This window comes from Columba livia, chromosome 3, assembly GCF_036013475.1.
Source record: "Columba livia isolate bColLiv1 breed racing homer chromosome 3, bColLiv1.pat.W.v2, whole genome shotgun sequence".
Taxonomy (NCBI): Eukaryota; Metazoa; Chordata; class Aves; order Columbiformes; family Columbidae; genus Columba; species Columba livia.
The window spans coordinates 25,181,683-25,200,631 of NC_088604.1; the positions used below are offsets into that span (position 1 = coordinate 25,181,683).

An 18,949-nucleotide genomic window follows, 5' to 3' on the forward strand; every position below is an offset into this window, starting at 1 on the left:
GTGCATTGGTATTCTTCAGATAAGGATGGTCTAGGTAAACACAAAGTATTTTCATACTGTAACAACTAAACAATGTGCTTCTGCTCAAAAATAACATTTCACTGAAGAGGAGCATCAGTTTTTGGGAATGTATTCAGGTCTTGCCGTAATTCTCCATAGGAGTCTGAAAAGCAGCAAAAATGAAGGGCAGTCTGAGCATGAATAGCACTTCTGTTTCTTTACCAATCTCAAAACAAGGACATAAAGGTGACTGTATCTGGAGTCCCTGTGGCCCAGTTTCTTGTCTCCAACGAGAACCAGACTTTCATGGCTAAGGAGGAGTGTAGGAATAAGGCCAGGGTAAATGATTTTTCCTGTTCCCAAATCACAGACACCTGTGTCTGTGTGTGAACAACCACCCTCACCAGGGGTAGTAACCCCTTCATCGCCCTTTCAGGCCCTGAGCGTGTGTTCCTCTGACCGCGAACTAGGGCCTTGCAACTCTCTGTTACTCTCGAGCAGCTCCTACTCAAGGTGGTTATCCGTAACTCCCCTTGGGAACACGTGATCAGAAAGCACACAGTCATCACAAAACCTCTGCTACACAAAGAGGATTTTGAAAGTATTTACACTGGAGATTCATAAAATTACCCTGCACCTTGGGCCTCATGCACATGTGAGAGAAAGCACTTAGCTCCCCAGGCAGCATTTACGCACAACAGCTCAGGGAACTCCTGATCTTTATGCGAAAGTGTATCTAAACCCTGAGGATAACAAAAACAGCTTTAATTTCTTCACACTATCAGGTTTGGCAAGAAATATATTGCTGCTTTGAGTGCCTGTGTTTATTTTTGCTTTTTTTTTGTGCATGAGAGTCTTTTTCTTCTACTCTGTTTGTGGTACTGTTCTCTGTTTATCAAAACACACTGGCTGAAGGAAAGGCAAAAAACATCAATACTAGCAGTACTGGCATAGTTCCTAACAGATCCTGTTTATTTGCTAGAGAGAGCGTTGTTTTGAACTGCTCCAATCTTTGTATCTTTTCTTGCTTTTTTTTTTTCCAGTGGCATAGTTCAACTTTTTTTTCCCCGCTTCTGAAACTTTACAAAAGTTCCAAGGAAGACACAGATACCTGCTAAATTTGCGCTCCTTCAGTTACCAGCAGTGTAATACCCATTAGATGTAATCCACAGACCTAATCCGATCCAGGTTCTGTTGCTGGCAGCCTATTGATCAAAACTGTTGCTGCTTTTGTAGGAAACCTCCTGCTAACTTGGCCAACATACAACATTCACAGATTGTTGCAGAGCAGTACAAAGGCCAGAATGCCTCTGGAATAACAGATTAAAGCCACTCGAAGGCAGTTTCAGTGAACTGTAATGTGGGAAGTACTGTGGGTCTTCATCAAATACCATCTTGTTTCAGCAAGACAGCTTATGGTGACACTCTGCTGTTCTCCGGTGCTGATACCAGTATAGAAAACTATATGTACCATTTTCTAATAATAGCTTTAAAAGATTCTTTAGTTCTGAGCATCTTTATAAAGGTACAGAAATGTGATTATTTACCCTTGGATTTGCAGGATTTGTTGATCTATAGTTCTTACCTGCCATCTTCAGGATTTTTTTTAAGCTGTCATATCCCTGTCTCTGCTTCCCTTATCCAAATGGAAAATTTGGCTTTTTAAATGGCTCCTCGTTTGTAATGCAGGTGCTTTTCCTCCTTAAACATTTTAGCTGGCCTTTTCTGTGGCCTTCTCCAAGTCTACTACATCCTCCTTCAGATACAGAGACCAGAACTGCGCATAATATTTAAAATGTGGATTCACAATTTTTTTATGTATCTGCAGAGTGACTCACTTTGCCCTGTTCTCAGTGTCCTTGCTGATGCTGACCAGTATTTGGGTGCATTTGGGGCTGCTGCTGCCCAGTTGAGAGGATGGTTTTGGAGGAGGGTCAACAACTCCCAGATTGTAACCACCAATTCCAAGTATCATGTAATCAGGGTTTTGGGTTTTTTTCCCCCATGTTTGTTTACGCTGAAGCTCAGCTGCTGCATTTTCACCCTGTTTGCTCAGCTTTGAGGTCCTTTTGGAGTTCAGCCAGTGTTTGCGTACCCAAAAGAGCTTAGGCTCTTCTGAAAAAGATGTGAAAAACTGGAGGGTTCACTGTTTGCTCCCCTCTTCAGCTTATCAGTCATGACACAAAATAAAACCAGGCCTGGTGTAGATCCCTGGAGGATCTCAGTTGCTGGGTATTTTCCATCCTGAGAAGTGACTGTTAAGTCCTTCTGCTCCTCTAAGCAGCTTTCAGTCTATAAAACATCTTTTCCTCTAATCTCATGGCAGCTTAATTTCTTTAATAGCCTTCAGTGTGGAACCTTGTCAGAGGCTTTATGAAAATTCAAATATATCATGTCCAGTGAATCCCCTTTATCCGCCTGCTCCTTGACACTGTTGTAGAAATCCAACAAATTGGTGATACAGGATTTTCCTTTACAGAATCCACACCAGCTCTTTTCCAACAGACTGTCATTATCTTTGTGCTTAGTGATCTTATAGACCCTGCTATCTTACCCAGGGATGTAAGGCTCTTTGGTTTGTATTTCCCAGCATCATCTCTAAAGCCCTCATTTGTAGAAGGGAAACTCCCCCTTTTTTCTGGCACAATGGCTGTTTGTGATGATAGGTTACACATCTTTGTTTTTAAATTCCACATTTGAGAGCTTTTGGATGAATGCCGTCTGGTTTTGGTGACTTCCTGACATCAAACTTGTTTATTTAGTCTAATACTTTCTGTCTGTTTACTTATTGATCTAGTTCCTTCGAGTAATCTGATAAAAGAATGCAGCGGTTGTAGGAATCAAACATTTTCAGCAAGGAAGAATAACGCAAACAAATATTTGAGTCTCTCTTGCATGGGCTTATACTTTACTATGAGTGCTGCCCTTCACACTTTTGTCATCTAGCAGTCCCACCAATGCCATAGCTGGTTTACAGCTTTTGATATACTAAAAAAATGTTAAAATTATTCGAGCACCTTTTGCATTTTTCAAGTTCCTTTTTAGTCTTTTTAATTTTATGTTTACATTTGGTTTGAGTGGTTTTGTGGCTTTTCCTTATTTGGATGAGCTTTCCATTCCTCAAAGAGGAGAAGGTCGGCATATAGTGGTAGCCTCCTTAATTTTCCCGTTAAACCATGCAGGTGGGCGTCAGACCCACCCAGACTTTTTCTTTTGCATTGTTACACATTTTTTACATGGGTTTCTAATACAAGTGTTTCTGGATTTTGGTATTTAGGAGTTTAACAGCCTCTAGACTGCCTCCATTTGGACTGTTTCTTTTAGGGTGTTTTGACACTTTGCCTTTTTTTCCCCATTACATAGCTCCTTTAATAGTGCATTTGTGTGCTTTAGACTCTTCCTCTATAATGCTCAAATTATTTGTATTGTGGTTGATGAGCACTTCTCACTAACACTGTGCACCACTCAAGACCACATCAGGAATGGCATCTTTTCTTGCAGGTTCTGCAACTAGTTGTTCCAGGAAACAATCTTTATTTCTCCTCTCTATATTTTGTTTCCCTGTACACCTCATCCTGACAGAAGTATCGACGCAGTTCGGTAAAGGTAGCTGGAATCTCACAATCTCGCTACCGGTCCTGAACTTGCAGCTCTCTGTCTAGATTTGCTATTATATCACTATTATAAAACTTATCAGGAAGTCATTTAATGTAGATATCTAATATATGTTTTATCAGAGCTTGGAATTTCCATCCACAAGGTTTTCATGGTGCTTCTCTTTCCTTATTATATAAAGCTATTATACTTTATGTAGTCCTTCATGCATACTACCATTCCCTGACCAGTACATCCTATTCTATCGTTCCTATAAATCTGATAGCATGGTAATGTTGCACACTCCTCTGGGTCACTGGGATAGCTGCCTTACAGGGGTAATCTCTTGCTGCCGGTAATTCTTCTCACTTCATGTTCAGGCTTCTCACAGTGGTACAGAGACACTTTTGAGTTTTGCTCTCACATTGAAGTTCAGCCACATCTGCCTCGCATGTTGTGTCAGCCTGAAGGGGTTGCTTTTCCTGACCTCTCACTTTCCCCAACTGCTGGTTGAAACACTGCCCAAGACCTTTTCAGTTTTCATAGCCAGCACCTTAATAATGATTCAGGTGCAAGCCATTTCTCTTCTCTCAAAAAAGTCCCCCAGCTCCTCAGGTGCTCACTCCCCCTGCTGTGTCCCTCCTGGACGCACAGAGGCTCAGGTCTCTGTGTGCATCACGGGCCTTGCGTGGGGGATTGGCAGTACTTCTGAGTGCTGTTCCTCACATCTTACGCTCGTCTCCTGGCTGCCATCTTCAACCCAACCTGCAAAACATCCCCTCCGTGCTTACCTACACCAACAGTACCAGCAGGTACTGGTGCTGCCCGCTCCTCTGCTGCTCCCCAGGTCTACCCCTCTGAAAAACCTTTGCTGTCCCCCGGATGTTTGCTTTCCCATTGAGTGCCACTTTGCTGTACCACTGCTTTATTTTGTTAGAGCAAGCTGTGAAATAGTTTCCTGTCAGCTCAACTTGAGGTGATGGAAAGTGTGAAGCTGAGAAACAACCCAGCACTGAAATTTGTTTGTTTTGCCAATTGGTTGTTCATTTGGTGTGCGAAATAAATGAAATTGGAGAGATGGGATTTCCTTCATTGAAGTGGAGATTACGTATGAACGACTTTGGTAGCTGAACACTTAAGTCTAAGATAATGGAAGTTTTAAAAGTTAAGAAAGTATCTACAGATCAAAGAGGAATGTCTTTGCTATTGTAGTTTGACTGTAAAACTATACACACTATAACAAGCAATGTTCTGTTACTGAGGAGATAACTGTTACACGTTTTAAATACTAGTTACTCAGAATAAATTTACATTATTCAGATTTCGGTTTCCTATAGCATCACTTTAAAATCAGTTAAAACAGGAAAGGACTGGGGACTCTTTAAGTGAACATGACTATGTCAGGCTTCAGTTTGTCCTTTCTTAATTTTGAAGGACTTTCTCTGTAATTACGTTGCAGTAGAAGAGCTGATGTAGGAGGTTGAAATTTGAGCTACTTTATTGCTGTCATATTTAAAGTGCATATAAAAATAGACTTCATTAGTAATTGAAAACTGGAATATCTGTTTAAGGTTAACACCACTGTCACAACTTTCTTAAGGGGCCAGGCAAGTAATTTGGAGTGGTGGAATGAACTTCTGTGGTAGCATTAAGGGCAAGGTGGTCTGAAGCCATTTGTCTGTCCCTTCTCAGTTACAGGCATGTTTATGCTTTGGAGCTTCTCTTCTTCCCTCACTTTCCCTGGGAATGCTGATAATTCAAAACAGAACGAATTGACTTTTGAAGGTGAGGAGTTGAAAACTAGTAAAATTTTGTGGAAGCTCCACTAAGCAAAACACCCTCCCAGAATTTTCGTTTGCAATTAAAAAAACCCGTGGTTTCGATTCCTTTCCTTGGAGGCTGTTGCCTAATTCTCTACTGAATCCCTCAGTCCTGTGTTAGTGTGAATCCTGTGCCACAGACGGAGGGCCGCAGTGTCACAGTTTAAGAACAAAAATGCTCAATCCACCTTGTTATTTTCAAATCTTTCCTTCTGCTGTGGTTGGTCACTAGAAGCATTATAAACATTCTGCACTTCTATCTGTTACATAGCCAGATAGAAAGTCTTATTAGGAAACTACCTCCCACATGAAAGTCAGTCCACTTGCCTCCCACACAAGTTGTTAGTGTTCATTTAACCCAAATCATACTCTGCTCCTGATTGACCAACACTGTCCCCAATATAATGTTTGATTATAATGCATGATTTGCACTTACGTTTTGTGTTTTGAATGCAAGTTCAGGCCTGCTTGTTCCTGCTGTTAATTACAAAAAATTCTGCCAAGTTTGGGGATCTGAAAAGCTTGTCAGATGTTGGCCCTAAGGGCTAGTGTCCCTGAAGTTGGATGTAATTTGCACATAATAAATTGCTTCAATAAGATTTGGTTTCTTAGCTTAATCACTCAAGTCTTTGGGGAGTTAAGCTAATGTGAAATTCAGGGTCATGGGACCACCACAAACCTTTAGAGGTTGTGGTGATAAAATCCAGCTGTTCCTTCTCAAAAACATCTCGATATATTGTTCTTATCCACTGGTGTTCTTATGTGATTGCAGTGACATTGTGCATCTAAAAAAAAAAGGGGGGGGAGGGCTAGTTGTGTTAAACTCTGACATGAATTGGATAATTAAAGACTGGTCACATTCCCTGACTGGATTGCATGCATTACAACGTCCTCTGCAGATGTCCTGGATGCCCGGGCTTTGGATGTTGTGACCTTGAATCGGTGGGTGGGAATAGTGATTCTCTGTGGAGGGGCACCTGCAGTTGCAGATCACACACCCTTTGGTGAGGCTGAAACTGCAGGGGCAGGTAAGGCTGTGCAGAAGGGCATTGAGATTTAGAAAGGTGGGAAGTAAGGATGAAATTTTAGGATCTTCAGACAGGGACACTCGATTCCATCTGGTTGAAGAAGACCAGCATAGATAGGAAGTGCTAAGAATCAACTTGCATTGAAACTTGGGTGTAAGGTGGAAAACCAGAAGCAATGTGTAGATCTTTGTGGAGGGTTTTTTGCTTTCTAAGCAGATTTGTAGAGTTGCTACATTTCAGCTTTGGTGGGGGAAGGTGTTTCTTTTGAAACACTTTTATGTCTGGTTTTGTTACGTAGAGCTTATTATTGGTAATGTGCTCTGTTCCTCTCTTTAAGTGATCAAATATCAATATTTTTAAAAGCAGCATGAAAGTTTTAAAAATACAATATAGCTATTAACTTTGTCATATAACTTTGAATTGTGCTCTTTTTATAATATTCATTAATAAATCAGATTATAAATAAATCAGAAAAGACTTGCTTGTTCCTATCTAGAACAACCTATGTGCTATGAAGCAAAAGAAACATACACTATACAATGCACAGAATGTTTGAAATATGTTTTAACACTGTTTCTTCAGCCCTAACTGAATATGCATAGCATAGATGCTTTTTATAGGAGTCTAATACAAAAAGGACCATATCATCTGGCTTCCAGGCATTTGTTTTCTAGATACAGTTTTGCATATTTTTAGAATGTTCCACTTAGTAGGTAATGCCACTCAAAAAGAGGATTTGTACATCAGTGAACATTATAAGCATTTAAGACATGGATAATACATCTGTTATTTAAAAATATTAATAGTATGCTTTTAGGTGCTCATCTAGTGAATGACTTTCATATAGTGCCCTGGATAGCACCCTCAGAGAAACAGATCTGGAAAATCTTTCCTTGTGATTAAAAGCAAGAGGTAAAAACTGTTTTCGAACCCATGAGCACTGATTCTTCATGGTTAGTAAAAAATGTTGCACATAAACCTGAAGGCAGTATCTATACCTACCATCAGTCTGGACCTCCAGGTACTGAACTTTCCTGCCATCTCATAGCTGTAACCAGGAGGTGGTTTTACCAGAAACTTTTTAGCAGCAGTTGTATTTGCTACTTTGTGGCTAAGAGGTGGCCTTGTTTCTGTTTAGAGCCCTGTACTGGGTTTGCACGGCAAGGTTTTGGTAGTGAGTGGGGTACAGGGGTGGCTTCTGTGCGAAGCTGCTGGAAACTTCCCCCATGTCTGACACAGCCAGTGCCAGCTGGGTCCAAGATGGAGCCAAGGCCAAGCCCATCAGCGATGGTGGTAGCACCTCTGGGATAACATAGTTAAGGGGAAAAACTGCAGCACAAGAGTAGCCAAAGAGAGGACTAAGAAAATGTGAGAGAAACAACTCTGCAGACACCAAGGTCAGTGCAGAAGGAGGACAGGAGCTGCTGCAGGTGCTGATACAGAGATTCCCCTGCATGGTGCAGACCATGGTGAGGCTGGCTGTCTCACTGCAGCCCATGGAGGTCCATGGTGGAGCAAGAGATCCACCTGCACTGATGGAGGAACTCAAGCAGGAGCAGGTGGGTGCCCAAAGGAGGCCATGACTCTGTGGGAAGCCCCCACTGGAGCAGGGTCCTGGCAGGACCTGTGGCCCTTTGGAGAGAGGAGCCCAGGCTGGAGCGGGTTTTCTGGCAGGACTTGTGACCTCATGGGGGACCCAGGCTGGAGCAGTGTGTTCCTGAGGGACTGCAGCCTGTGAAAGGGACCCATGCTGCAGCAGTTTGTGAAGAACTGCAGCCCATTAAAAGGATTCACATTGGAGAAGTTGATGGAGAAGTGCCTCCTGTGGGATGGACCCCACACTGGAGCAGGGGAAGAGTGTGAGGAGTCTTCCTCTGAGGAGGAAGGAGCAACAGAGGCAATGTAATGAACTGACCTCAACCTCCATTCACTGTTGCTCTGTGCTGCTCAGGGGAGGAGGCAGAGAAAATTGGGAGTAAAATTGAGCCCAGGAAGAAGGGAGAGGTGGGGGAAAGGGGTTTTAAGATTTAGTTTTTATTTCTTATTTCCCTACAGTGACTTAATTGATAATAAATTAAAATAATTTCCCCAAGTCAAGTCTGATGTGTTCGTGATGGTACTTGGTGAGTGATCTCTCCCTGTCCTTACCTCAGCCCATGAGCCTTTCGTTATGTTTTCTCTCCCCTGTCCAGCTGAGTGACAGAGTGGCTTTGGTGGGCATCTGGTGTCAAGCTGAGGTCAACCCACCACCAGCCCTCAGCCGTCTCTTCAGCTGATGGTGTGTGGGCCATGTTGCTCCCTTTACGCCATGCTGTGGTTCAGTGAAGGGCTGTCTCTGCCTGAGGACTAGACAGAACTACACACAGCACCTACACATTTCTGCATCAAAATGCCCTAAGACTTTACTGGTCTCTTTAACTCTTCTCCTTCCTTCTCCCTCTACACATTTACATGAACAGCCTTTTAAAATTCTTTATGGCAATTTCTAGTATATGATAAGGATTGCTTTTATAGTGAAGTCCTTAAAAATAAATAATCCAGAAAAGAAGAAAAACAAATAGGGGGATATTGGCTTGGGCAGACAATAATAAAAAATGTACGTGTAGTGACAATTACTTTGCACAGTCATTCCTCAAGATACCCCTAATATTTGTGGGTCAAAGTCTTCTGTACATCTGCACTCCTGTCCAAAAAATGTCAACAACCTAAAGGGACCACCCAGTCTGTGCTACATTTGTTGCCCATCTATATTATAGGAAGACACTTCTGGTCCCTTTTCAAAAAATGAAGATTGTCCAAATTCCCAAAGACTTCCATCCTGACATCATGCCTCACTTTGCACAAGGATTCTATGGTTACTGTGATACCCCTTGCTCTGATAAATGCAAGTGATTACTAATATACAAATACTGGTGGGGTTTCTGTCACATGTGCAGTATTTTTGCCGCTTGTTAGTTGTAAGAAATCCCACAAGTCTATTTGAGTAATGGAGCTTTGTTAATAATTGGCTTAGTGCTTGCTTGCCAAATTTTTCTAGGACAAATCAAGGAAATGGGGGAGGAGAACTGCAGTAGGGCTGTCTTGAGATTTGTAAGGCTGTATGACAGAGGAAAAATGAAGGGATACAAAATGGAAAGCAGCATTTTGTCCTAAGTCTTTTGCCCTACTATTCTTTTCAACTATAGGTTATTACTTAAACTGAAGCCCACTTCCTCCTAGAAATTATTTGGGAAATCCAATCATTGTGATTTTGTCTTCCAACAGAATTTAGGTTTTAATAGCGACAAGGAAAGAGGATTGCTAACTTTAATTAAAACTGTGGGCAGGATAACTTTACAACATCGAAGTTATTGCATCCCATGCTACAGAATGAGTAGAGTACTGCTGAGGCACAAATGTAACGTTTTCAAGCTTAGCATTTGCCATTAGCAGGGTGCATTTTAGGACAACTTCTCAATGCTGCGCATGATAATGGGCCACCATTTCAAAAGTGTTCAGTGAAGTGCTCAGGAGAGAGGGGGGCTTTTGAAAACTGAAGTTAAGCTTCCAAGGCACTTACAACTATGAGGTCAGACTTTCAGCATATTTTAGATTAATAAATGCCCTGCCGTGTTTCTGTAACTTGGTCCTGTTATTTTGCTCTGTTTTTAGAGTTTCTTTCCAAGGAATGCCCAAGAGTTCATATTTTCATTGATCGAATTGAACTGAAGGACATTCCAGAAGAACAGATGTATATGAGAAGGTGGCTTCACGAACGTTTTGAAATAAAGGATAAGTGAGTATCAACATGCAGAACTTTCTGTTTCAAGAAGCTTTCTTCCTTCTACTATATTAAAAGATACACCCATGATTTCTCTGTTACCAGCAGCACAAGCTGTAGGGCTCTCTGAAGAGAGGTGGTGTTGGTTGGTACTCCTGTGCATATTTTGTGTTAATACCCTTGTAGTTAAAACTTTAGGGATTCCTGGGTTTTAGACTTTCCTTAGACTGAAGAGCTGTGAATCCATGCTTCAGGCAAGACTTACATTCATCTGAATAGTTTTGTTTTATCTTGAAGCTGAGTCGTGCACAGCCAGGCATGTAAGATGCCTGAGGTAGGCAAATAAGCAAAGGAAGTTTGATTCCAGCCTCATAATTAGTGTTAGAGTTAGAAAGGGGCAGGTATTAATCTAAGATTTTCTGCCACAATTGTTTATGCATCTTCTGTCAGACAGCAACTGGATAAAAATGCAAGTAACCCTGAAATCCCCACCTTCACTGGGGAAATCAAGTGAAATGGAAGTTTCATCTGTCTGTGAACTGTGGCAGAATGGAAGTGCTTGTCTCCCTCCAGCATCTCCAGATAGGGAGATGCTCACTGTTGGTGAGCACATGCAGTAGATCCTGGGGGACCTTCTCGTGCTCTGGAAGGACTTTGTGCCTAAATAGGGGATTCAAGTGTTGTTTGAGAGACGATGGTTTAATTTGCCACGTCTGAAGTCCAGCTTAAGGGAGCTGAATCAGTTTGCTTCATAAATCCTTGAATCCCTTGTGTGAGATAGAAATTGTCTCGGTTCTTCAGGTATGTTCTGCTTTAAAATTGTTCTATCAGTCTCATGCTCAATGGACGTAAAAAAATGATTAATTTGTCCTGTGATCTTTGAATCCACGTAGAAGTTAATATGACTGTCTGCAAATATGACACTGTTACTGAAGTGTCTTAGATGGTAAGGGTCACTAAGTACTTTTCTTCACTTTTGAGAGGAAAAAAGTCTGAATTTCATTTTGTACACAAGGAGCTGATACATAAAATAAAAGCCTGTCCCTTAAATAGTCTTCTGGTGAAGACCAGCAAACCTGAACCCTGACCATCTACGTCTCATTGTAGACTCGTGTTGAGTGGAACACCTTTCTTGGGACCAAAGCAGTCTGTCAGGCGAATTTAGACATACTTAAAACTGCAGAATTTTCCAATCTGTTTTTTACAGGTTTTCAAAAATAGGAGGAAAAAAGTTACTGCTAAACCAGTGGTGTAGCATTTTACTCTTGCGTATTTTGCTTCCAAAGTATTTAGTGTCTCGTGAGCCCTGGTTATGTATTAGTTTATTTTACGAAGATACACTTCCTCCACTCTTTGATGTTCAACAATTAACTGCGTGCTGTTTTGTCCTATGATATTGCCCAGTACTTTGGGCTTATCTGCTGAGTGCTGAATGAATAGGATTCTTTTCAACATTTATATTCGATGTTAATATTGGTCCCTAAGGAAAATCTGCTTTTATTCCTTACAAGGGTTCAGGTTGAGTACTCTGACATGCAATGTTACTTTGAATGCAACATATTCTGAAGGTATACTGGTTGTTTAAACTTGTTACAGATGAGCTGCTACACGTTGTGAAATCATTTGTTAAATAATGTGTGAATAGAAGCAGTTATTGGATGAAAGTAAGTTGCTTAAAACTTCTTACGCTAAGGCATGACTTTGACCATCTCCTTTTGTCTGCTCGTAGGTTACTAATAGAGTTTTATGATGCAAAGGATTCTAAAAGAAGAAATAAGTTCCCTGGGAAAAGTGTTCATTCCAAACTAAGCCTCAAGAAAAGTTTGCCATCTTTGCTGTTTTTAGGTGGCCTAACTGCTAGTATGCTTCTGACAGAATCTGGAAGGAAACTTTATGTAAAAACATGGATATATGGGACTTTATTTGGCTGCCTGTGGGTTAGTATTAAACCGTAAGCAGATGTTAGTCTCCAGTCAGTGCAATGTGCAGTCTTTTCTGGCACATTGCACCAAACTTTTTCCTGAGTTTATAGCAAAAAGTGTAAAAAAAGCCTTATTGATCGAACATTGGAAATATTAGAATTTGTGACTTAAGCCTCTATGCGGTTGGTCTGGGGAAAATAAATGTAGATTTTCACATTTGCTACTGATTTTTGCTGGAATAATGGCAGATAAACCGAGTCATATGATAAATTGCTTTCCCCTTGAACTAACATCCATCTCTGTCTGCAGATTTGATGAAGTTATGCATAAGGGTGTCTTAAGTGGACCTGTGAATGTATTTACAGAGATTAATTTAGGTATATATTTATTCTTCTGATGTTCATGTTGAATTTTCATTACTCTGGTGCATTGCAGCAGCTCATTTGTATCTATCCCAGCTGTATCACAACTAAAATAAAAACTTTTCTTTTTTTTTTTTCTTTCATTCTTACTTTGCGGTTTTAGGTAAATACTGTGTTCTTTAAAAGGGACTATGTAAGCTGGCAAATCATGAGATAGCACCTGAAGCAGAATAAAATGTTCCTGAGAACTTCTCTTCGGGGGGAAGAAGCTCTGTTTATCTAGTGCACGATTTTTTTATTATATTGCAGTATTAGCTGATTATTTTACGGATGCAAAACATTAAATTTTACGGAGCAAAGAGCTTATTTTGCGCACCCTTGTATTTGTGCATAAAAGGAGCGTATGCAGTGTAATGAAATGTTAAGTTTTTGTTTCTGGCCTAACCAGACTGTAGCCTACCTTGTGTCTGCCTTGTCCCTGGCGCCTCGAGAGTTTCAGCTGAGCTCACAGACCTTTCGTGTGTCCGTGCCATAAGCAGCTGTGAATGCTCAGAAGTTTCCTGTTACCTCACGATTTTCTGCAAGCAAACTCCGTCGTTTGGGTAATGCACAGAATTACTGTAACTTCGGGAGCATAAGGGTATGGTAACGAGGAACCTTCAGATGTTCCTGCTAGATCCGAAGCCCGTGCCTTTTCCTGCTAGTCTCATTTAGCCTGGTGTTTCGTCATCTGGCGGTCGTCTCCATGCTGTCACGTCACACTAGATTCTCAAACTATTCTTGGCGATGCAAACTGCAGTTGGATTAAGTTACAGGGTTGATGTACACGATTTTCACAATAGTCTAGTAGTAAAAGAAATGCATATCCTGTGAGTATTTCACCTGCTTGAAAATACACTTCAAAAAAGCAAAATCAACAAAGCCTTGCTACCAGAAAGTCTGCATTTCCCACGGCTGGTATTTCTGTTGGGGAAACACCATTTCCTGGTAGCAAGGGAATGGTCTCAGTGCACAGCAATGGACTAGGAAAGAGGATGTACTTTCTCTTCTTCCATTAGGGAATTGGACTCCTTGTATCAAAATGAAAGAACTAGAGAATATTTTTGTATCCCACTTGCAGGCTTTAAATGTGCATCTCTTTTTAGCTGCCGTGCAATTTGTCTTGTGTTAGAGTCCAACGAGTTAAATGTCTCTGAAAATAATAACTTAGTTTTTCAGATTCCACCATTGCCAGTTAATTAAAGATACTGCTTTTACTGTGTGGTTGGGGTTTTTTTACAGAATTTTATAGCGTAATTACAGTTCCATCTTAAAATCATGAGGTACGACTTTCAGTTTGCAGTTCTGTGTCCTTCCATAATGGATTTTGTCACTGGAGTTATTTATATCAGTGATTGATTCAGGATATGTTGATGAACTTTTTAAAAACAATGACTGGGAACAGTGTTGAAAAACAGTATTGTTATGAGGCTGTGAAACCAGAAAAAAAAGCCATTTTATGTAACAGCCAAATGTGTTCACATGTAGTTCTTCCTATTCTCGGCTGACCGTTCCCAGTGGGTATAACCAGAAAGCCGTGTTCCTACGTTACTGTGATTTTTCAATCATGGAATGAAATTTTACTCTGAGATGACTACATTTCTTTGTAACCGCTCAGAATAACATTTAATTACACATGATAAATAAATGCAAACTGCTTAATTCATTTGTAGAAAAGTAACTGCTATTTTGGAGAGCCTAACTACCATGAAATATTGGATCTCTCTTGCTGTTTAAGAACCAGGAATATAATTGATGCAGTGCAGCAACCAACCAGGATGTTTATTTTGAACCTTATTCTCTATCTTAATTTTTTTTTCTTGCAATTAATTTATAAAGATTTGAAACTGTAATTTGCTGATGTATTTGGTGTTGGGAGTATCACATGCTATTTCTAAATATGCACTGATATTAACTTGAAATATTTCTTCATTAAAATAAGAGCCAATGCTCATTCAACTTTTCTGTCCTGTCTACTTGTTCAATTTTTTTCTCCGCTTTTATGTTAGTAACTTGCTTAACAGCGACTGCTTACTAAAAGATTACGAGTGTAGTTTTAAGTTCTTGACAAAAGGATTCACGTGAGAATCCGTCAATGAAAGAAAACAACTTGTATTTTTCTGTGCAGCTGAAATGTGTTAGAATCGATCTGTGCGTGTTCCCATGCAACACACCAGCAGGTCGGTTGGATTGCAGTAGTTTTTCACCTGTGAACACCTGCACCACTTTCTGATTGTTAACAATATTCATTAATGTGCAGAACCCCAGCTCTGGCCGGCGCAGACAACCCTGGAAGACGTATTGCAAACACATGCATGAAGTATATCTCAGTAGCAAATGCCACCGAAGTTTTAGTGACATATTAAATCTGAGAGGAACCCGTACACTCACAAGCTACTCTTTTTCCAGCTGTATCAGTGCATTTGATAAAAGCAATTTCCATCTGCACAAGTACAGCCCTGTTTGGATGCATAAACTATGTGTAAAACTTTACTAGTCAGCAACACCACCACTATGGGCTAGTTCCACAGTGGTGGTATTGTGTTTACTTTTGTGGAAGGAATTCAGCTAGTAAGGAAGAATTAACTTAACTAATGAAGAACACAAAAAGCGAAGTGAGACAGAAAATGGAAGCACCGAGTGATGCTACAGCGAAGAAATGGCTGAGGAGGGCACGTGAGGGGCGCCAGCCTGCTGCAGTCTTCTGATGACTCCTCTGAAGCATTTTCTTAGTGTAATACTTGATTTTTCTCAATTGGGTAGCATGTAGCATACCTGTAAAATGGGTTTTAATACTTAAAAATTGGCCTCTGATTATTTTGGCATTTTAGCATGCGTAGAATATACATACTCACTTTGAGGGAGAGAGAGGATTGGCTAATGAATGGGACCAGGAGCAGGCTTGGGATTTTTGGCTCAGTGTTATAAATGAAGAAAGAGACTTGTCCCCTCACCACCTCCAAATAAAAACCACTTTTAATTGCAGAAATTTCAGCCCAGCCCAGAAAGGCAATGGGAAACCAGTTAATAGGTTCACGATATTGGTACTTGCTTTATAAAGGCTTTTCCTTTATAAATACAGAAACCACAGTTTGGTTCTAACCTGCAGTTTTAGGTCACTTTAGCAGAGTTGCTTTGGTGACAGGGCTTGAAGTGAACACAGTGGGGTTTCTCTTGTCCTCATTTTCATATTCTTGCCTGTCCCAGTGAAGCACATTGCACGATCTGCTAAGCATGAGACTAAAAAACCCCACTGTTATTTTAAGTTTGTATAATAGCAAAAGTCACACAACTAAAACAAAACACAGCAAGTCCAGAGAAAGAAAAGCAGTGATTATATAATACAAAAAAAAAAAAAATATATATATATATATATTAGAAACATCAGCTTCAGTCAGGCCTGGCCACATCAGATTCCAGGGAAGAATTGTTTTCTACATGGGGATCAGTTTCCCTGTCAGCGTGGTGAACTCCATTCTCCTCCCAGACCCAAATTATTTTCCTATTTGTATTCAGACAGATAAACTGCAGACAGACAGATCACTGACACACACCTCCTTCAAGCCACATTCTCCTTTTGGGGACTGACAAATGTGATCAGAGAGGCTAAGATCTGCTGCTGGTGGGCCGGAAGGAGGTGTTGCTGCTGGCAGAGGGGTTACTGGTACATCTGTGTTGGGCACCTGAGACGGATCTGCCTCCCGCCTCGGCCGGAGCGTGCCCGTCCCCTGACAGACAGCCTGCACAGCCGGGAGCAAACACGAAAACTGGACTCTATCCTGAAAAACAATGACTTGTTCCTGGGTTGTACTTGTAGCGCAAAAGCTTCATTAGTTGTGCTTGTACAAACTGTTTTACAGCCATTCTGTCTCCCTTTCATCTTGTGTGGGAACTCGGTTTCTGAAGGACATTTTGAGGCCTCCGTTTGCATTGCCTGCATGACTAATTCGAACCAAAGCCATTTCAGCCTGGCTGCCCGCTTAGCCCAAAGACACTACAGAGGATGCAGGTGTTTAAGGACGGAAGTTGCTATCAGTTCACTGGCCGTGCAGTGGCAGCCAGAGCTTCTGGTCTGCAGGCTCCCCACAAAGCCTCTGTGGTAAAAGAGCCCCTCAAATCCCAGTCCAACCGCTATAGACCGAGACAAGAATCACCCAGGGTTGCCAGTACAAAGAGTTTTTGAGAGATGGAGATCCTAAAATTCATTTGGTTTGTTTACCCATTATCTGGGTCCTTCTGAAAGGTGGGCTGGGACTCATTGCGCTCTGAAGCGTGGTGGGCAAGGAGCTGGAAGATGACACCTACTTCAGAGCATTAAAGCCCAGTCACTGGAATGGGAAGTGGAAGCTATGGGCTCAATATCTCCTGGCCTAAGGAAGACCAGAGTTAAGCACTTCCCCCACCAGCCCGTGTCCTCAGGCAGGCACGCCAAGTGCCGTGTTTCCTCTCTTTCGGGTGGTCTGGCAAAGGTGGGAAAAGACTTCGAGATTTGTACTGTTAGCATGACTGTAACCAGCGAAAAAGGCACTGGCTGGGTATGATTGTCTGCCTTCATCTTCACTCCGGCGGCATGTCTGCACCCACAACTGAACTTCCCTATGGACAAGGTGGCACGAGAGGTCACGCCACACACTCACATCAGTCTGCCCATGGTTGTAGCCTCCAAGCTGCAGTTACAGTATGAGGAGAAGGGAAAGGGCTCTGCTCTAAAAGTGACATACTTTTGAAGTGCTTTTTTAGGAATGAATGAGCCTGGAACACCAAGGGCGCTCGCAGACCTTGTCACCACTATGCCTGTTGTGGTCCCACACTCTCCCTCCCCACCTTCAGAGACACCCATGCAGGCTGAAACTGCCAAAGCAATTTTGAATTTCTGGATGCTCTGAGTCCCTGGCCTCACTCAGCTTTGCAACTACTTCATCCAGTTGGGACCACAGGGAGAGCTGAGCTGAGCTAGAGAGGATTTAATTTGCCGTTGGCCAAGATGGGAGAGTTAACACTGTAATGATCCCAAAAAGTAACAAATGCTGTACAACATCGTTAGGCACAAGTAAAAAAATATACAGAGTTCTCAAGGCTGAAAACTGAACTGGAGCTATTAAGTTAAATTACTTTTCATGCTGTTTGCCAAACTGTCCGTGGTTAAGGTTTTCACTTATGGTTAAGCAGGAGATTTCCATCTCCTATAATTTAACATTGAACTTTTAGCAGAATCATTACAGTCCAGAAAATGACATGGTCTCTATGCTAGCTTGCTTTCAGGGTCTTTTAAAGCCTTGTGTGATAAAGATAATATAAAAATTTGCCACTAATCTATGTAATCTATAGCCTCTCTAAACTAAGAAGTCTTCAATTCTTGTCATACAAGGTATAAAAAATAGTTGCTTTGACATCAAGTGGCTTTAATAAATTCTGTTGACCAGAAAGGATTGCATTAGCATGGTCACATACTGACAAATGTTGAAGAGATTTTTTTTTTTTTTTAAATAATAGTTTTTTTACAGCCAGTGAGGATAAATTAAAGTGCAAAATTACTTCTGTCTGTAACCACACACTTGTAGGTAGCACTTGATTGCAGTCAAATGCCCACCTGCTTTTCTGACAAGAGAGAACTTAATATAGATGAATAACATAATCCACACTGCTGTTCAAAAAGACAGAAAAGCAGAGGTTGCTGAAGAAATGGTGTTTTATTGTCCAGAAAAGGAAAGGTATTCCAAACAGCTGGCAAATAATTTTGCATAGCTAATAGTACTCCTGCCAGCACAGGATACCGTGGGGTTTTTTCTATGTTTAAAGAGTAATAATAGCCTCTGTGTATGTATACTGATACTGTCTACTGTGTTCCTGTTCTGTGACAAGATAACAAGAGTTTCAACAAGTCGCAATACTCATAACGCATCCCCTTTGGCACCGCAGGGTTGGAAACGCCAAGTGGCCGCTGCTGTGAGCTTGTCCTCTGCATCCCTCTGGAAACCCGGCTGCCGCTTTCACAGCCGCTTTCTAACTAAAAATTATTCTCAGCAGCGCAACATGTATAAAAGCGGAGTGATAAAAATTAAGCGACCTGTCAGCAAGTGCAGCAGAAGGTGGGAACGGGAACTGAAGCCAAACGGCTGAGCTGCAGCCATGGTGAGATGGCAAAGTCTCTGTTTGAAGAGAGAATCTCAGAGCAAGCAGCGGGCACCAGCAGCACCGCGGGGTCCGCACGCTGTGCACAGCAGAGACAGCGCCTCCAGGGCCAGATCAGGCTCCGCTGAATAAACAGGGCTTTGCATTCCCCTTTAAATTTTTTCTGTTTAGTAAGACAAATTTGAAGCTTTGGAAAGAAAACCCTCTTCAAATTTCATGACAACCTGGAAAGGAAGGAGTGCTCCTGAACCCTCAGAGTTTGAAGTAACTTTGATATCAAATGATACCGTAT

At 41.4% G+C, this 18,949-nt stretch overlaps 1 protein-coding gene across 4 annotated transcripts in view; it reads left to right on the forward strand.

Annotated features, from left to right (window-relative positions):
• AGPAT5 (1-acylglycerol-3-phosphate O-acyltransferase 5) overlaps positions 1 to 14,490 on the forward strand; it is a 58,909-nt gene extending 44,419 nt beyond the window's left edge. For 2 of the 4 annotated variants that reach the window (XM_065056064.1, XM_065056065.1), the window contains 3 exons: positions 5,287 to 5,379; positions 10,094 to 10,217; positions 11,932 to 14,490. In XM_065056064.1, the coding sequence (XP_064912136.1) occupies positions 5,287 to 5,379; positions 10,094 to 10,217; positions 11,932 to 12,157 (443 nt within the window). In that variant the 3' untranslated portion in view covers positions 12,158 to 14,490. The remainder of the gene's footprint in view (positions 1 to 5,286; positions 5,380 to 10,093; positions 10,218 to 11,931) is intronic. The other 2 variants (XM_065056066.1, XM_065056067.1) reach the window with 1 other exon arrangement.
• The last annotated feature ends 4,459 nt before the right edge of the window (positions 14,491 to 18,949 follow it).